Below are 19929 nucleotides of genomic sequence, written 5' to 3'. Positions count from 1 at the left end.
ATTTTCTTTTGGTGATTTCTTGGGTTTGGTTGCCTTAAAGAGATTTTACTTTTAGAGAGATTTTTAAAAGGTGATTTACTGCTTTACATATTTTGATGATTATTTGTTGCATGCTTCTTATTTTTATTCCGCATTATTTTTGTTAAACACCTATTCATCATCCTCTTGGTGTATTTTGTAGTCTATTTTTATTTTCATAATATAACATAAAAATAAAAATAATTTGTTACTATTGTTATTTTAAAAGAAATAAAATTCCCTAGGTATAAAGTAACAAAAGTTAAATATTTTTATCATTTCTCTCCCCTCAACCTTTTTCTTTTCTTCTCCAATGTTTTGCTATTTTGGTGAAACTCCTTTGCTCGGGCACTGTAAAAGTAAATTGATCGTACAAGAGCTGCACGGCCTTTTACCACGCTCCACACGTACGCATCCGCGTGCCCCGAAGCTTCCCCTCACGTGATCATTCATCACTGACAGCCTGACGGTAATATCCGACGTGTCATCCGTACGCCAACGTGGCATCGAGTCACTATAAAAATCCCCCCCTTCGTTCCCTCGCCCTTATCGGTCTGACCAAACCTTTTCTCCCACTTCTCGTCTCCGTTAAACGGCCTCATGTAGAGATAGATTATAGATATAGAGAGAGAGAGAGAGAGAGACAAATCCATATTTTTAGAGAGAGAAATTGAAAGCGAAAGAGAGAAATTTCCCGAGAAAGTTTCAAGAGTTTCCTAGGAAGCTTGAGAGAGAGAGAGAGAAAGATACGGAGAGATGGCGACGCCGGGGGGAGTGGCGGTACTGCCGAATTCAGTGAACAAGGTCGATTCTTCTTCGTCTTCTTCATCGAAAGCTTGTTTGAGTGGCTTGGAGACGAAGTCGCCGATTCTGATTTTCTTGTTCTTTCACAAAGCGATTCGCAATGAGCTCGACGCGCTTCACCGATCCGCCATGGCCTTCGCCACGGGGAACCGCAGCGATATCCGGTCGCTGCTCGAGAGCTACCATTTTCTGCGTTTGATTTACAAGCATCACTCCAATGCCGAAGACGAGGTACATTTTCTTTGATTCCTTTTGTATATCTTATGTTTATTTGCTCAGAAAGTGGAGGAGAGAAATGGAATTTTTGGATTCGGTATAAGGTTGCAATTTTTTGATTTACGGATATGATTCTTAAAAAAAAAAAAAAAAAAAAAAGGTTCTTGCTTTTTAAAATGAGTATTTTCTATATAAATGATATAAGTTATTTTTACTGAAGTAATCCTCTATTTTTGATAGATGTGTGTGCAGGAAATTGTACTGCAATGCCAACTTTAGGCTAGACATTATCAAAATTTAGATTCTTTAACGCTATCATAGAATAAGCTGTCTCTCTGCAGAAGCTTTTTTTGGTTTGCTTTTGTAAATCTATGTATGACAGTATAATTGCGGAGAAAAGAAAGAAAGAGTGAAAAAAGAAAATGTTTAAATTTTATTGCTGTTCTTCAACTATTTTTTTTTTCTAAGGTCTTTCAATACATTTTGTGTTTAATTATTTATTTAAAACCAGAACATATTTTCATTTTTTTTTAATTTTTTTTTTTATTTATATTCACTTTGCATCTCGTACACTTTGATTAATAGATTCTAAGAAAAGGTGATGCTTGCTGAATCATTAAAATATCAGAAAAGATTTCCTGATTATTCTATGGAGGCTTCAAGTGTATGTATGAAGTTTTCTCGTACTTCTTTTTCCTTTAATATATTCTCGTGCAGGATATCTTGTGAGCCCAGAACATTCTAAAGATTCCTTCCATCGTTCTTGGATGGAGAATGACAAAACATAATTAAATATACAAGATTATTATTCATAATCTTACGGGACAATCTTTTTGGTTTATCCTGTTAAGTAGGTAGTAACATAAACTTTTTGGTTGTATTGTTTTCAGATACATTCATGCATTTTTTTTTTAGACAATCTTAGTGATTGATATGCTGACATGTAGATACATTATATTAATTTTTGGGATTTAAATTATCGTATGCAAACATTGATAGGAAGGTGAGTGTAACAAAATCATCATACAAAATGCAAATAAAGCTCATGCTATTGAAGTATTGATTTATGATTGTACAGTGTGAAATTTCCTATCTGAATTTCCCTATTGAAACATGAAATTTTTATGGCATACAAGTTGCGGTGGGGGACATCTAAGACTGTAAGATCTGATTCATAAAATCTAAAATTTCACCAACCACTTGCTTGTTGTTTTCGGGAGTGAGTCTACACTAATTCCCTGAAGCAGCATTTTCATGATGCCACTTTGTCTCTATCTTCTGTTCTGCTATATATAGAAGTAGTGACAGCATGAGATCCTGAAACTGCAGGTAATCTTCCCAGCTCTTGATATACGTGTGAAGAATGTAGCACAAACGTATTCTCTTGAACACAAGGGTGAAAGCAATCTTTTTGATCACCTATTTGAGCTGCTAAATTCTACTAAACAGAACGATGAAAATTTTCCAAGGGAGTTAGCTTCCTGTACAGGAGTCCTACAGACATCAGTTAGCCAACACATGGCTAAGGAAGAGGAGCAGGTACAGCTTCATTTGCTTCTGTTTGGATTCTCATTTGTGTATTCAGACTGTTAATCGAGCCACTTTTTTTAACTAGTAATGAGATTGGACCTTCCTTGAGATGAAAAACTGTTTTTAAAAGCAGGAAACGGTATATTTTCTAACAACCAAGTACAATTAAATTCTAGGAAATACTAAAATTTGTAATATAGTTAATCAGAAATGATAGTAAAATAGCATAATTAATGTATTATCTTGATTAATTGAGACTTATATTTATAATAGCTGTTCTTTTAGATCCAACTGTGTTGCATTCTTGATTGGTGATTAAATAATAGTGTCCAGTAGTCTTACTTATGCTCTAGTGCTAGAAATCCAGCATAGTTACTTTTATCCTGATTTAAATGTTTTACTTTGTGAACAATGCTGCTTTGGCTCTTATTTCCTATTTTATTTTTCAAGTGTTATATTCCACTCAACTTTGCACCTCTGTTTTTCTTGTGGTCGTTCGTGAAATCTTATGGATGACCCAAAGTTTTGAATAACTCTCAGTTCTCATCATTTGGACTTGATTTGGCACACAAGAAAAAAAAACACAAAAAAGTGCTACTATTATCTAGGTAAGAACTGCTAGGGTATGCATCTGTAGTGGTTCTTTTATTTTAATGTTAGTTATTAAGATCTATCCAAACAAAAACTAATATGATGCTCTGGGAAGGGATTTTTATTCATGTGTTCTTTTAGTTGACCATCTTGAAAGGATTATGGGGGCATAAATGAGGATATTCTACCAGCTACATTGGTCTCAGTTGGGTAGTTAGAATAGGCATGCAGGTATATGCAATCCGTCTTAGAGCATAGATGGGGAAGTGGGGAACATGTAGTCATGTAAACATAATTCAATAAGTAAAACGGACCAACTAGTAAATGCAATGACAAAGAATGTTGGTGGTCCACCATAATATTTCAAAGAATTTTCTTTTTCACCTGTCTTACTGATGGCTCACATGCATTAGTTTGTCTGTAAGTATCCAATTGGGGTACAATGCCCAAACACATGTTGATTTACTGTCAACTGCAATCTGTATGTGATAATTTTCAGCATCTCTTCCAGCAAAAAAGAAAAAGAAAAAAGAAAAAAAAAATTCAAGAGCTGTGTGTGGAGCAAGTAATATTTAGGTGTTTATTTTTATTTTTATTTTTATTTTTATGAATCTAAGGATTGAAAGTGTTGGTGTCCAGCCATTCTCTTACTGGTGGTTCACATGCATTCCATTAGATTGTCAGCTGCATGCCATGTATGTAAAGGGCATAAGATCTGTTTGTCTGAAACGAGAAAAAATGAACCACCGTAAGTTATTTTTTTATGTTTTAAGAATGATTTTGGTACTCGAATATTACTTTCTATGTCTGTGTCTGATGTTTCTAACCTACTTATTATCATTGTTGAGAGCTTACTTTCCTTGGGGCATTAATAAGAATCATATTTTTTTTGTAAAAAACACAAACACATTTTGCGGTCTCCAGTTTGCAATATCTCGTTAGTGGGCCTTTGTTGGTGGTAGCCTCCACCCCTAACCGGCAGCAAAATGCCATGGCAAATGTCTAGAGCCAACTTAAAACTTCTCATTTTGCTGACTCCGCTTTGCAATGTCTGGTTAATAGAATTTGGATTTTGGAAGACTAAGTACCAAACGTACTTAGCAAACGTATCCATGTACACTTGTGATTGAATTTGTGATACTGCAACGAATTTCAATGTTGTAGCTGTCTCTGCAGGATAGGATTCAGACTTTAGCAAAATTGAACCCCTTGGAAAGCATCATAAATTGCCATAAATGACTATTTTCTCAATAAAATGGTCCCTGTAAATTTTATAAATTAAAAAATTAGTCATTATGTGTGTGTGTTTGATATCGAGAGATTCAATATGTGGAGGAATTTTTTTTTTTCTCTTTTTGTTTTCTTTTGGGATAAGAAAATTTGTTGAACGTGATGTAAGGGGTAGTGGCACAATACACAATAAGTATTCAAAAGAGATCCAACTGATGGGGGGTTGGGGGACACTAAAAAAGGAATGAAGTTTTAACATAGAATCTATGGAGAGGAAAAAAGAAAAGCAGAGAGAACCAACAAATAAAGTAGAGAGTGGTGATGTCTATGGAGATAAAGATTTGCTGCCATGTCCTTAATGTGTCACTTGCTTCATTGCAGGTTTGAATAATGTTGAAGGTGTCTGAAGACCGAGTCTATGCATCAATATTGTCAAGACATGATAATAATTGTTTTCCCCAAGTATTTTTAGAATAGTAATTAGAATTAAATTTACAATTTCCGATCAATTTAAGTTTTTTGGAATAATTAGTGATTTAACATGGTATCTAAGCAAATGTTCTAGGTTTAAACCCTGGCTTCACAATTTATCCTCAAGTTCAGTTAAATAACCCAAATGTCAGTTCTCACTTGTTGAGAGAAGTTTGAGCCCTTTACGTGAGAGAAAGTGTTAGAATATTAATTAAGTGATTAAATTCACAATTTTCTATCAGTTTAAGTTTTTGGGATAAGAAGTAATTTACCATGTATTGAAGTCTTGGGGCTGAGAATACTTTCTTACCGATATTAATGTAAACTTTATGTTAACTCTTTGAACTTTTGAGTCATATCCCTTTACCTAGATAATTTTTCTTTGCTCTTTTTGCTGTTCTTGATATCATGGATAAAAAGAAGAAGAAGGTTTTAATCTATTTCTCTTTGATTATGCCAGGTCTTCCCCTTGCTTATTGAAAAGTTTTCGCTTGAAGAGCAGGCATCTTTGGTCTGGCAGTTCTTGTGCAGCATTCCAGTGAATATGATGGCAAAGTTCCTTCCATGGCTTTCAAACTCCATTTCACCTGATGAATGTCAAGACCTGCGGAAGTGCTTAAGAGAGATAGTCCCAGCAGAAAAGCTTCTTCAAGAGGTAGAGTTTCAGTTTTAGAGCATTGAAATAATTCCGAATGTGATTTGCTGGGTACATGTCACTGATGACAGCTCTCGTCTGTTGAAGGTGATTTTTACTTGGATGGAAGGCAGATGTAGTGCTAAAACAGTTGAAAGTTCTGTAGACAATCCTCAGCTCCGATGCTGTGTAAGTTCTAGCGCAAGTACATTAACTATTCAGACAGAGAAAATAAATTGTGCATGTGAGTTCACCAGAATGGGGAAAAGGCCATATATAGAGTCAGTTACTGATGTTCCAGAGACCTCAGGAACACATCCAATAGATGAAATATTGCTCTGGCATAATGCTATTAAAAGAGAGTTGAATGAGATAGCCCAGGAAGCTAGGAAGATGCAAATTTCTGGAGATTTCACTAATTTTTCGGCTTTCAATGAGAGGTTGCAATTTATAGCTGAAGTTTGCATCTTTCACAGGTATTCACATATTGTTTATTATGTAGCTACCAGAGTAACTTTATTTTACTTGAATTTAAGTTATTCAATGTATTGGAAACCTTCCTTCACCTTTTGGGGGCCTTTTTACCTCTTGTGCTTTTTTTTTTTTTTTTTTTTTTTTGGGGTGGGGTTTTGCGTTTACAAATATTGAAAGGTTCCTTGCTGTGGTTACTCTTGGGCCTTTGGTTTTTTGTTTTTACCCCGCTTTTTTTCCTCCTTATGGGATGTTGACTGTGCTGGTATAATTCATTGGCATTTTAAATCAAAGTTTTCCTTTCTCATATTCCCATGCATGAAAATCTTCAAATTATTCAAACGTACAAAGACATAAAGAATTGTTTATGCTTCCAGCTGCTATAGGAAAACTTGAGGAGAAATGTTTATAAGGAACACTTTAGTTCTAGCTGCTACTTAACTTTTCTCTTCCCATTCAAAAAACAAGAAAGAGAGAAGGGAAAAAAATGTACAAAGGAAGCGTCATCTGCAAAGATGACAATGTAGGGACAAGAATAAAAGAGACATGGTCAAACCCCTGATTCCATTTAAAGGATGATCCAGTACCTTTGATGTTGTAATTTTTAACACCCCAGAAGGTCTGTACAAGAAGTCTTTTAGTACTTTGATTGACAAGTGGTCTGACTCATTTAGATGAATCATGAAAACTAAAAAGGGTCCTACTTTTCTCAACTTTTTTGTCTTTTTCCTATTTCTTTGTTTGAATTGTGTCGAACATTGAAAGATTAACGATGAGTAAACTGCACTTTGTTCTCTTGAACTACCCTTTTTGCTTAACATTGTTTCGATTGGGCCCCTAATTAGAAAGACCGTTGCAATGTCCCCAATATAAAGTTGGAGTGGTGAAATGACCAAATTACCCCAATGGAGTTGCTATTGGTATTGAAACACCTATCCAAATCCAGAGCCAACTCCGGAACTGAAAGACAGTGAGCCTGCCACTCTTGGTAGTCTTTGATCTTGTAAGCGAGAGCCATTGATCTTATGTTGGAGAAAAACATGTGTTGTCAAGTGGAGATTCAAGTTCATGAGAAACTTAGGAGCTGTGAGATCTTCGAGTTCCATGTAATCTGAACGTTGCCGCTGATGCAGGCTCCTGCAGACTGGTGATGTGGACTTTGGGGGAGGGCTGAAGCTGAGGATGTTGTGGATGATATGTGCGTTGATAGCGGCTTCCATGACTATTTGTTGAGGGATGTTTTGAAGGAGCACCTCAGTGATGAACTAGGAGGGGCTGAAGCAGAAGTTAGGAGGGGGCAGGGATGCACATTAGCATCATCACCATGTGCTCTTAGGGGGGAGAGAGAGAGAGAGAAGGGGGGTGGGGGTTGGGAGAGGATTGGTGGTAGGACCATGATGCTGAGCATGACGATGAGAATGGGCTGTGTGCTGAAGCTGGGAAGGTTTGTTAATGTACAGTATGCTCCCATAGGGCCATTGGGGCACCATTGTATGTGATCAACACCAAAGGATGATCCAATGGCTGCAGTGTTGGTGCTACAGTGTCATGGTGGGAGAGTGGGCCTGGTGTAAGATAAGAGGGGACTGCTTGAGCATAGCTTTTGCTGCAAGTGGTCGTAGTTCAAGGGGGCAAAGTGTAGCTTACTCATTAATAATTGGCACTGCTATCACAAATTATATACCCTCTCTTCTTCATCTGTTGTATTCTCATCTGGTCTGTTGATTCTCATCTGGTTGCAGTATTGCTGAGGACAAGGTCATATTTCCTGCTGTGGATGGAGGATTTTCGTTTTTCCAGGAGCATGCGGAAGAAGAAAGCCAGTTCAATGAGTTTAGGTATTTAATTGAAAGTATACAAAGTGCAGGAGAAACCTCTACTTCAGCTGCTGAGTTTTATGGAAAATTGTGCTCACATGCTGATCATATCATGGAAACTATAAAGCGGCACTTCTACAATGAGGAAGTTCAGGTCAGTTCCTTGTTGATGCAATAATCTGTTCTGGGGGGTTTCACCATCTGTATCTATTAAATAAAAGCAGTATCTGAAGCCATACTTTCTTGCTGCATGGTATAATTAGGTTACATGACTAGAAATGTATAATATCAAACATCCCCATTGATTCCTTAAGATACCTGCTAAGTAACCTGCATATTCTAGGTTCTTCCACTTGCTCGAAAGCACTTTAGCTTTAAAAGACAGCGGGAACTTTTGTATCAAAGCTTGTGCATGATGCCCTTGAAATTGATTGAGCGTGTCTTGCCATGGCTGGTAGGATCATTGACTGAAGATGAAGCAAGGAAATTCCTTGAAAACATGCAATTAGCAGGTTCTACATCCATTTCCTCTATAGTTGCTTTGAGGAAGATAATTAAAGCAAAAACTTCACTTACTTTTCCTGATGTTTCAATGTTTTTGCAATAATACCTCCAAAGTATAAAAATTTGCAATGCTGGGTTGCCAAGCTTAAACTATTTGCAATGTCATCAATTCGTTAGGATTTTTAGTTAAATCCTAATGGACAACTTAGAAATTCCCAAAATATCCATGTTAAAAAAGTAAAAAATTTGAAAATACGCATGGTTACTCATGGCCGAGCTTGGCCATGGCTATTTTTTTTTTTTTTCAAAAAAATTAATTATTTGATTAGGGTAATTTATAATTTTATAAATTTAGCAGAAGTATAAGAGACATTTCACCTATTAATTTAACCCTAAATCTTGACGGTGGGGGTGACATTGCAAAGTTTTTGTATGATTGCAAAAACATTGAAACATCATGGGGAGTAAGTGAAGTTTTCCCATAATATTCACCAAATATACTTTTTACATATTTTAAATCTGACAATTGTTTTTTGATTCAGCTCCCAATTCAGATATGGCTCTGGTAACACTCTTTTCTGGTTGGGCGTGCAAGGCTCGTAACCAGGGTTTTTGCTTGTCTCCAAATGCAACTGGTTGCTGCCCTGCTAAAAGTTTTACTGATATTGAAGAAAATTTTGGTAGATCAATCTGTGCACGTGCTTCCACATTGTCTACTAGAGACAGCAGTCACAGCACAGAATCAGCTGAAGCAGGTGAAACCAAAAGGCCGTTCAAAAGACATGTCTCAGTGTCTTGCAAGGGTAGCAATGCCCCTGACCCTTCAGAGACTATAGATGCCCAGAAACCATGTTGTACTGATCGACCTTGTTGTGTCCCTGGTTTAGGAGTAAACAGTAATAATCTGGGGTTGAATTCTCTTGCTACTGCTAAGTCTTTGCGTTCCTTGTCTTTCAGCTCTTCTGCCCCATCTATTGACTCCAGTCTTTTTGTCTGGGAAACAGATAATAGCTCTTCTGATATTGGATGTGCAGAACGACCAATTGATACCATATTTAAATTTCATAAAGCCATAAGCAAAGACTTGGAGTATTTAGATGTTGAATCTGGAAAGCTTAGTGACTGTGATGAGGCATTCCTTCGACAGTTCATTGGAAGATTTCGTCTGCTGTGGGGATTATATAGAGCTCATAGTAATGCTGAGGATGACATAGTGTTTCCAGCGTTAGAATCAAAAGAGACACTTCATAATGTGAGCCACTCGTACACATTGGACCATAAGCAGGAAGAAAAACTTTTTGAAGATATATCTTCTGTTCTTTCTGAGCTTTCACACCTTCTTGAAAGCATGCAGAAGGCCCATACGAGAGGGTATTTAACTGGAAGTAACGTTGGATTTTCTTCTGCCTGTGATAGTGATTCTGCTAAAAAATACAATGAGCTAGCTACTAAGCTTCAAGGAATGTGCAAATCAGTAAGAGTGACATTGGACCAGCATATCTTCAGGGAAGAACTTGAGCTGTGGCCATTGTTTGGCAGACATTTCTCTGTGGAGGAACAAGACAAAATAGTGGGCCGCATAATTGGGACTACGGGTGCTGAAGTGCTGCAATCTATGTTACCATGGGTAACTTCTGCACTTACTCAGGATGAACAAAACAAAATGATGGACACATGGAAACAGGCAACCAAAAACACAATGTTCAATGAATGGCTTAATGAATGTTGGAAAGGAAGTCCAGTGTCAACTTCAGAGACTGAAACATCAGAAACTAGCATCTCTCAAAAAGGTTACTATTTTTGTGCTGCTGGAGTACTGCACAGGGTTACAATAAATAAATTTAGTTGCCTTAGTAGGCTGTCATGTTTTATATATCCTATTGTTGTTCATGTTTTACACTTTGCACGTGTTATGTGCAAATTCTGTCTGGTGGAGTAGGTTCAACTGAGTTCAATGTTTTTTCTTCTAGGTATGGAATATCAAGAAAGCTTGGATCATAGTGATCAGATGTTCAAGCCTGGTTGGAAGGATATTTTCCGTATGAATCAAAATGAGCTTGAGTCTGAAATCAGAAAGGTTTATCGAGACTCAACTCTCGATCCAAGGAGAAGGGCATATCTTGTACAGAATCTTATGACTAGGTTAGTTCTGATGATAATAATCTACTTTGCTTACCCAAACAAAAAAACAAAAAACAAAAAAAGCAAAAGATAATAATCCAGTGGAGACTCTCAAAAATGCTTTTATCTACCTTCAGTCTGATATAAATACCAGATTATGTCATCTTAAAGTGCTTCATCTCTTTGTCATGAGTCATAAATTCTTAATTACGACCTTCTTGTTTTAGTCGCTGGATCGCGACTCAGCAGAAGTTTCCTAAATCAGTAGCTGGGGAAGCTTCTAATGGTGAAGATTTAGTGGAACGCACACCATCATTTCAAGATCCTGAGAAACAAGTGTTTGGGTGTGAACACTATAAAAGAAACTGCAAACTCCTTGCTGCTTGTTGTGGCAAGTTGTTTGCATGTAGATTTTGCCATGACAATGTGAGCGATCATTCAATGGACAGGTAACTTTCTGATATCATTGGTCAAATTCCATGTTGGGATATTGTATCTCTAATGTTCTATTTTATAATTGCAGGAAAGCAACATCAGAAATGATGTGTATGCGTTGCCTGACCACTCAAGCGGTTGGGCCAATATGCATGACACCTTCATGCAATGGATTTTCGATGGCAAAGTATTATTGCAATATCTGTAAATTTTTTGATGATGAAAGGTACACGAGTTCTTATTGAAAATTTTAAATGTTTTTATTAATTATCAAACTCAATAAATTTGGTGGCAATAAAGTACCGTAGATATTTTCTATTCTCCTTTTCTCGGTTTTTTTACTTTGATGAAAGGTTAAGATAGATTTCTGGATACTGTTAAAAAGAATTGTTTCTTTGTTTACACTTTCACTCGTCTTTCTTCGTTTTTATGGTTATAAACACTAATAAAAATGCCCTGTACAACCAAAGAGCTTATAAAGTTGAAGACAAATAATTGTAACATTGTTTTTATCTTACTTGAAAAGTTTGGGATTACATTGTTCACATCAATACCGCCAATGAATAATTAAGCTTTTGTAAAAAACCTTTGTAGTTTCATTTCTCAGACCTTGCCTTGGTTTTTTTTTTGGTGCTCAATACACTTGATGCTTATGCAGAAGCACTGACTTATCATCGGTATTTTCCTTGCTTTAGGACTGTATATCACTGCCCATTTTGCAATTTATGCCGTCTTGGGAGAGGTCTTGGCGTTGATTTTTTTCATTGTATGACCTGCAATTGTTGCCTGGGAATAAATGTAGTGAACCACAAGTGCCTAGAGAAAGGCTTAGAAACAAACTGCCCTATCTGCTGTGATTTCTTATTCACATCAAGTGCAACCGTCAGAGCTCTACCTTGTGGCCATTACATGCATTCAGCTTGCTTTCAGGTCTCCTCTTTCATGCTTGTGTTCTGCATATGTCGTTTACCTTTTAATCTTATATATCTTTCCTTTTAAAAGGAATCAGAGAATGGTAGTTGAATCTAATCTCCAACCTTGTTTTGTTCTCTCAGGCATACACTTGCAGTCACTACACCTGTCCAATTTGCAGCAAATCTTTAGGAGATATGGCGGTAATACAACTTTTTCTCCTTTCATTTACTGCTTGGTCAGAGTTTCCATTATGCTAAACAATTTACTAATCCTTGGAGATGGTGCTAAAATCGGCAGCCTTTTCATTACTTGGGGAAAATGACATTGAATGAAGTTCCTATACTTAATAGAATTGGTTCCAGTTACTTTTTCTGAGCTTCTTTGCCATTTACTCATTTCTTGTTTTGTCCAAAATGCAAAACTCAGGTTTACTTTGGCATGCTCGACGCATTGTTGGCTGCCGAGGAGCTTCCGGAAGAATATGTCGATCGTTGTCAGGTACCTCGTGCCAAAGAATTGTTAAATTGAAACTGGTTTTACACTGTTTTTGTCCTTACTAATGTTCGTATGGCAATCCAGGATATACTTTGCAATGACTGTGATCGAAAGGGCGTTTCACGCTTCCACTGGTTGTATCATAAGTGTGGATTATGTGGGTCATATAACACCAGGGTGATCAGGACTCAGACGTCAAATGCCAACTGCTCCACAGCACAATAACGAGAGGTTTTCTTTTTCTTTGAGAAAATATTTATACATATTTTAGTTTGTAAATACTTGTATTCTCCGGACAGAAAAAGAAAAGAAAAAAACTTGTATAGACAATCCAATTTTCCCCCAACCCGGACACCGGCCATTTTTATGTCCGACGAACAGTGGAACACTACACATTTACAGAATCAGCTTAAAGATCTACTTCCTGTGGTTTATATGCGTATGTTCAGAATTGAACATTACGAGAAGCCATAAGAGCATGCTGCTACGTGCGTGCGCTCTTTCATGTTGCGGTAGAATTTTCAACTAGACCGTAATTTTTTTCATTCTTTTTACATATTTCTTTGTGTTCTGTAATTCTATTGTTACGAATTTAGATACCAAGTCGGAATAAACTTCAAAAGCATATATAGGGTGCTTTCAATGTCGAACCCGATTGGATGCAAACAAGGTTAATTGTAGATCCATGCAGTCCATGATGTATCAAGATAGCAGTGAAAGATATCCAAAACGTATTGCAATTTTTTTTTTTTTTTTTTTTTTTTTTTTGTTCAGTCCAAAGTTACACTTTACTATCTTAAATTATTTTCAATTTGACTTCCAATATTTAAAAATTGCTAATGTACTTTAACAAAGTATTAAAAATTCATAATGTGATCCATTTGTTAGTCATGCTTGTCTAATTTGACCGAAAATGGCTCACTTGTCTGAACTTTCGTATATTGCCACATTTTTTTTTTTTGGAGGAATTTCAAAAATGCCCCCAATTAAATAAACCAAAATAATAATAATAATAATAATAATAATAGGCCACATTTTGTGGATTGGGGGTGGTCGAAACCACCTCCAAATGGCCACCCCATTTGCCTAGATTGTGGGTAGTTTGGCCATCCCCAATGAGCCAAATGAGGGTGACTGAAACCACCTTCAACTGGCCTAAGGGGTGGCCATCCGGCTGGATTGGTAAGGGCTTCGAGGTGATTTCAGCTACATAATAAATAAATAAATAACTAATAAAAAATCTTTTTTATTTTTTATTTTTAGTATTTGGCCAAGAAATAAAATAGAAGTTTTTTTTTAAAAAATATTTGCTCTTATTATTACAGAAAAGTTATATATATATACATATATATATATATATATATATGCCTTATTCCTCTTTTGCTAGTAGCTAATAAATATAAATCATCCTATCCGCTCTTTGTATCTTTTTATTCTTTTCTTTCTGTTAACAAAATGGGTAGGGGTCCATACCAGTGATACCACTATACCAGACCCCACAATATTTGGACATCATGGGGAAAGGTATCTAGTCCAATCCTTAAGCCTGACCCTATTTGAAAGATTCAAAACAAACCCAAGAAATAAAAGTTCACCATTTGATCAGTTAAAGTAGCTCACAACGCTCGTGATTTTTGTTTTTTTGTTGTGATATGACATAAAGGTGAAAAAATATGTTTGAGTGTCGTATGCTGAGGTGTTTGTTAATAGTTTTATTTTTGTCCTAAAAAGCAATTGCAAACGAGCTTCCAGAAAGAAAAGGTATTTCAACAAAGATTTGTTTTTTCAAACCTAGCCCCATGATTCAAGCTCCATTTGTCTGAATCTTACAGTAGAAGTATAGGTATCTATCTTTCATAGAGTAACTGCCAATTTCAAAATTATATGTACATTATAGCATAAAGAAAAATCAAAAAGAGAAGAAGAATAAGACAAGCATGAGAGAAGGGTACCTGTTGTTGTGTCCCTTGAGCTTGTGACATTTTCATATGCATGAATCCATCCACTTTATCTCTTTTCCTCATCATATGAGTTTTAAGATATTCAATAATTAGCTTCTCTTGGATATCTATCTTCTAAAGCTCAATAATATACTTCACCCTTTATAATTGTTTCCATGTTCATTGACATGATTCAAGCAAAAAGCATAAATCCAAAATCCAAAACTACATCTTTTTACATACAAACGAAAATCTAATAATTTGGTCCATGAAAAAAGCAAGTAAAATCATTAATTCTTGCTCTTTTTATCTTTCCTGTCACGTAAGAAAGACCCCAAACCAAAGAGATTTTCAGTTCTTTTGGAAATGTAAGAAGGTGGTACAATATTCAACACAGGGCTAATCCGAGCACCATGGAGAGACCCTCCATAATTCTTCTTCAATGGAGGTTTTTGCTGCATTGCAGGAGCAGATGAAGCAGAAGAAGATGAAGATGATGATGATCTTGACATAAAAACAGATGCTCTTTTCTGTGAATTTTGCTTGTTTTGAACATCCTTCGCCATTGTTAAACCAGTTGAATTGCTTCGAGACAAAAGAGGCAATGAGCATAACAAGCTTCTCTTACTGTCAGAAATGTTGAGACTAGTACTTCTCCTGAAACCCCAGAAAGACTTGGATGGATGTTTCTGCTCCAAATCTGATTTTATAGCCATGACTTCTTCTTTCATGCGTAAATCTTTCTTTGATTTCTCAGAAGGAGGAGGAGGAAGCAGAGCAATAGGCAGAGGTTCACAGCTATGGATTTCCTTTGGAAGAAGCATGCCATTGCAGAAAAGCTCGTCTGCTGAACAAGATTCATGCTCGAAGCTGCCGCTGCTAAAGCAGAACTCAAAATCAGAATCTGGGTCCAAAAGCAAGGAGTGATCTGTTCGATTCACCTTGTTTTGGATTGGCAAAATTTGTGGGTGGCCAAGATCATGGGAGAAAGATATTCTAGGAGGACTTGTTTCTGAGCACATATCAATCCACCAAGGAAATTAAGACAAGGAAAAATGGTAGAAATTCTAGGAAGAGAAAAAGATTAATATGATCATCAGTAATAGGGGGCAGAAGATTCAAACATCAGGCCTAAGAGGAACATTAAAGCCTAGAAAATTATAGGCTTGGACTTGGAAGTGGTCAAAAAAGGAGGTGGAAAGAAATGTTTGAATCTCAATAATAAATAAGACAAAGAAGGCAGCTTTTCCCAAGTTTCAAGGATGATTGAGGGACTTGGGGAGAAAAATTGAGTGTTCTTCTTCTCTGGCAATGGAGGCAGAGGCAGGCTTATAGTTGTTGTCTGTTAATGTATAAGGAAAGAAACAAAGGGAATAATAGGAGAGACATGAAATGGAGACAGAAATATAAAAGGATTTGAGAACAAATCAAAGGCAAAGTTATGAGAGAAATATATGTGGTTTGAGCTTTTTGGGAACATGATTTAGAGGTAGCAAGAAAGCTGAAAAATAAGGCCAAAGAGAGAGAGAGAGAGAGAGAGAGAGAGAGGATAACGTGAAAAATATTCAAGGGGTTACCGTCATTCAAAAGGCAAAGAAAAACTAGAAAAAAGGGAAAAAAAAAAAAAAGTAATAACAAAAAAATAATAATAATAAATGAAAAAGATGAGGATGACAAATTCAATATATAGTTCTGAAGGAATGTGACTGCTTGAGCAACTTTTTTTTAGGATCAACAAAATATTGACTTTTCTAGCTACTCTCTCAACCACCGGTTGAGGTGCTCCTTTTACCACGTCTACTTTTCTTTTCCTTTTTTTTTTTTTTTTCTTTTTTTTTTTTCTTTTTTAAATTTTTATGAATTATGTTAAGGAGTTAAAAAAATTGTTTTTAATACTTAAAAGCTGTATTAACTAAAACTGAGTCATTTTGATTAAAAAAAAAAAAAAAACTTAAAAAACTGTTTATGAAATGATTTTCTTGAAAGTTAAAAGAATGATTTTAGTATTTAAAAAGCTGTGTCGAGTAAAAATGGATTCGTTTGATAAAAAAATTTTAAAAATATATTTTTTTTGGACTTTTTGATGTAGGAGAACAACATTAATGTGGATTTATTATTTATACATTAGTTTTCGAGAAGGATTTAATTTTTCCTTCTCATTATGATTTCCTTTTTCAATTAGAATTGGTTTTCTATTTTCTTGTTAAATCAGGAGGAACCTAAAAAAAAAAAAAAAAAAATCTTGTTTTTGTTATTTTTCAATTAAGTTTTGAAGTATCAATTAAATTTCAGTCTTTCAGAGTTATTTATCTGTTTGCTTATTTGGAGGCAATTATGGTCTTTGTTTTTCCTATTTATTATTTTCTCTCTTTCTGAATTCATTTTTTTTAATTTTCAATTCTTAGTTTCTGCTGCTATCATACATTGACAGAACAGTCTTAATTTTACCCGGCATCACATTTTTATTCTACAAAAACCCAAAACTGTGTTTTGAAAGGAACTTGAAAATGGAGCGCTTTTTAAAGCCCTATTTTTCAACGCAATCTCAAATAGATTCTAAATTAGTCAGTATTGGCTCACATGATTTTGAGAAAAGTTTAAGGTTGTTCCAAAGCCTAATGAGACCTGATTTGACCTTAGGTTTTTTTTTGATATGTCCACACGAAAAGGGGGAGAGGGATTCGAACTAATGACCTCTACTTTATTACGCGTGGTTTCAACCGAATAAATTACCTCTTGGGGACTGATTTGACCATGTTAATGCGTAATTATGGTACCTAATCAACCTAATATAAATTTAGATTACAACACAATGACAACCGATTAGATAGTTCCCCCAGCAGGCCTTTGCGTTCACGTGATCAAAGCTAATGGATTAGCTGGCAACTCACATCACCCCTTTCTATATTAAACGACTTTTAGCTTAGAATAGTAAAATATATCAAAACACTAGATTTGGAAATGACGGAAACTTCTTCCAAATTGATTTGATGAAAATTTCATTCAACTTAATCTAATAAGTGATAAGTGTTATCTCTCACACGTTTTCTTTAATATGTTAATAGTCATTTATTGTTATTTCACTGATTTAGAAACTCAAACATTAATTTTTGAAATATGATAGGGGCTCAATTGAGCCCATCTAACACCCAACTTTTGTGAACATATGTTTTAATTTTTGTCTCTTTTTTGAAATTTTAATTCTGAACTTGATGCGACACAACTCTCATATGCATCTCGCGTGTTATCAAAAAAGGGACAAATGTCATTTTTATGGACTAAATTGGAGAAAGTTTCTCCAACCTAGTATGGAGGAAAACTCTGTCCTTATGCCACACAAGTAAAAGTTAGGTCTTAGATGGGGTTCAGTTGAGCCCCTATCATATCTCTTAATTTTTTAGAAACCAAAAAATGTTTAATGATACTTGTCACTTTCTTTTCTAATTTTTTTTTTTTTTTTTTTTTTTTTAATCATGACACTTGTTACTCTTATTGGAGTAGGTTCAAAGAAATTTCCTCCAAAACAATTTAGAGGAAATTTGTGTCCATTTGGGAAAACGATATTTATCCCATCAATATATTATTTTTTTACAATATTCTTTCAATCTTTTGATTTAATTAATGCATCTTAACGATTTATCATTAGTGTTACAATGTCTTCATTTTATTTCAAAAAGGAAAAATACCTCTAAAAATCTGAAAAAGAAAAAACTAAACTAAACTATAAACCCACGGCTATGCCCTTAGCCACTAGGCTCACGACCACGTCGTGGATTACTAGTTGACTCACAACCGCTGGTGACCCATGGCGTATTCATGGGTCTTGAGTAAAACACACGGCCATGTTATGGGTTAGTTTTTTTTTTTCATTAAAAAATCTAATTTTTAATTTTTTTTTTGTACTTTTTTTGTTCTTTTTAATATATTTTATGGCATTTTTGTCTTTTTGAGAACAAAAATGAGATATTGCAACTCCAATGTAAGATAGGCCAGGCACATTAACCAGATTAAAAATTTGGAGGGACGTTACAAAATGAGCAATGGATTAAGGGAGTGAGTATAATTCCCCCCATAGTTTATTATAGACTAGTCGTTGGATTATGATATGCTTATGCAAGAATGAAATTGGAGAGAGAGAGAGAGAGAGAGTTAGAAATAAAAAACAGTAAATGGAATTTGAAGAAGTGGTTACCAAAAATCTAATAAATCTTCATTATTTCAATTGTTAAATGATAATAGTAATCCATTGTAACCTTTTTTTCTTATTCAATTAGAAAAAAAAAAAAAAAATGATAATAGTAACCTTTGTTCATAAGTTAATGATCTCTCCTTATGAGAGTTTGACTCTCGAAATATGAATATTTAATTTTATTAGTATTAGTTGTTTTAAGTCCTATGGATGTTCTAATGGGATTGAGTTAGGCTAAGCTCAGTCGGATTTGAGAGAGTGCGTGTAGTTTTCACTGTCTAGGCCTTTCCTGTGCAGCTTCCAGCGAGCATGTATTACTATAAGTACTTGGTCTTTCTCACCTGTTGTTTCAATTAAAAAAAAAAAAAAAACGGAGGTTTTTTGGTGTCAAAGCTCAGTAGCTCACCCTATTTTTTTCTTTTCTTTTATTTATGTTTTTTTAATTTTTTTTATTAAGCTCACCCTTGTTAAATACAATAAAAAGTTTCTCTAGATGAAAAACATCAATTCTATATTATTTTTTTTCCTAAACAATAATTTCAAAAAGTCAATCAAAACAATCATATTTTAAATTCAAATTGGGTAAAGCAAGTTAAGGAAAATGGTAACATATTCAACGACAGGTTTAACCTTAATTAAGCTATCTCATGTTGCGTCATATGAAAGAACCCGCCAACCATAATTTAAGAAATGGTCAGCATGCACTCCTCCCATGGGTATTTGGTAACAATTAATGGAGGGATGATGAGATAATCATTTTGCTAATCATAATTAATTAATTATTTTACATGATAATTACAACCTTTCTTGCTCTGATGGTTGTGATACTTGCACATAAAAAAAGTACTTCATTCTATGGCTGCATAATTTCGGGGTAGGTTCAAGATTGATGGTATGTCTGTTTCTCAATTGGGCCCCTTTTTTTATTGTTGGGATAATCAGGCTAGATATTATATGACATATATTATTGAATAATTAATCTAGATTTATATTGGGTTTACCTAAAAAGGAATTAATCCACCTTCTCTTTTTAAATATCCAAAACAAATAATTAATCTAGTGGACAATATAGTAGACATTTGACTCCTCTAGCATGATTAGGGGGCTGGTTTGCACTAGCCATTAGCCAAGCTATGAAAAATAAATTAATTAATTAATCTTAGTGAAATTATTTCTGTCTCCTCATTACCCGGAAATCTAAATTGGTGATAAAATTAAAATAAGAATAATTTCAATCGGGTCATAGTGTAAACTGAGTGTTTTGTACCCTTTAATAAGTGTTAAAGTAATAGTTAAATGATTAAATTTACTTCTTCCTATCAGCTTAAGCTTTTAGGATAATTGGTAATTTAACAATAAGAAGCAGACACCTTGAAACATTAAAAAATAATATAACCTTTTAGATCAAATAATTTTTCTTATCCTGACAAAATGTTCATTGATAAAACCATCGGTGCGACTGTCTTTATTAGTTTTGGAGACTTTGTTGTTGGGAGCTTGGAGGTGGGTGAGAGGTTCAGAATAAGGTTATCAGTAGAATCTTTGAGC

At 35.0% G+C, this 19929-nt stretch overlaps 2 protein-coding genes across 2 annotated transcripts; one reads left to right on the top strand and one right to left on the bottom strand.

Annotated features, from left to right (window-relative positions):
* Nucleotides 1–583: 583 nt before the first annotated feature.
* On the top strand, nt 584–12936 carry LOC132183896 (zinc finger protein BRUTUS). The gene is made up of 14 exons (XM_059597363.1): nt 584–1053; nt 2368–2577; nt 5321–5515; nt 5603–5970; nt 7708–7936; nt 8126–8294; nt 8829–10076; nt 10257–10428; nt 10635–10856; nt 10931–11068; nt 11538–11772; nt 11898–11957; nt 12184–12255; nt 12337–12936. Exons 1-14 carry the CDS (start codon nt 775–777, stop codon nt 12475–12477), a joined length of 3738 nt encoding a protein of 1245 aa, XP_059453346.1. The 5' UTR covers nt 584–774; the 3' UTR covers nt 12478–12936.
* A 1114-nt stretch (nt 12937–14050) lies between these two features.
* On the bottom strand, nt 14051–15730 carry LOC132184852 (uncharacterized). The gene is made up of 2 exons (XM_059598629.1): nt 14205–15730; nt 14051–14117 (listed from the first exon to the last, which is right to left on the bottom strand). Exon 1 carries the CDS (start codon nt 15212–15214, stop codon nt 14483–14485), a length of 732 nt encoding a protein of 243 aa, XP_059454612.1. The 5' UTR covers nt 15215–15730; the 3' UTR covers nt 14051–14117; nt 14205–14482.
* Between the last annotated feature and the right edge of the window lie 4199 nt (nt 15731–19929).

This window comes from Corylus avellana, chromosome ca6 (genome assembly GCF_901000735.1).
Source record: "Corylus avellana chromosome ca6, CavTom2PMs-1.0".
In the NCBI taxonomy this organism is placed as follows: domain Eukaryota; kingdom Viridiplantae; phylum Streptophyta; class Magnoliopsida; order Fagales; family Betulaceae; genus Corylus; species Corylus avellana.
Note: the sequence above shows the minus strand (reverse complement) of the source record. Positions and strands in the feature narration are given on the sequence as shown.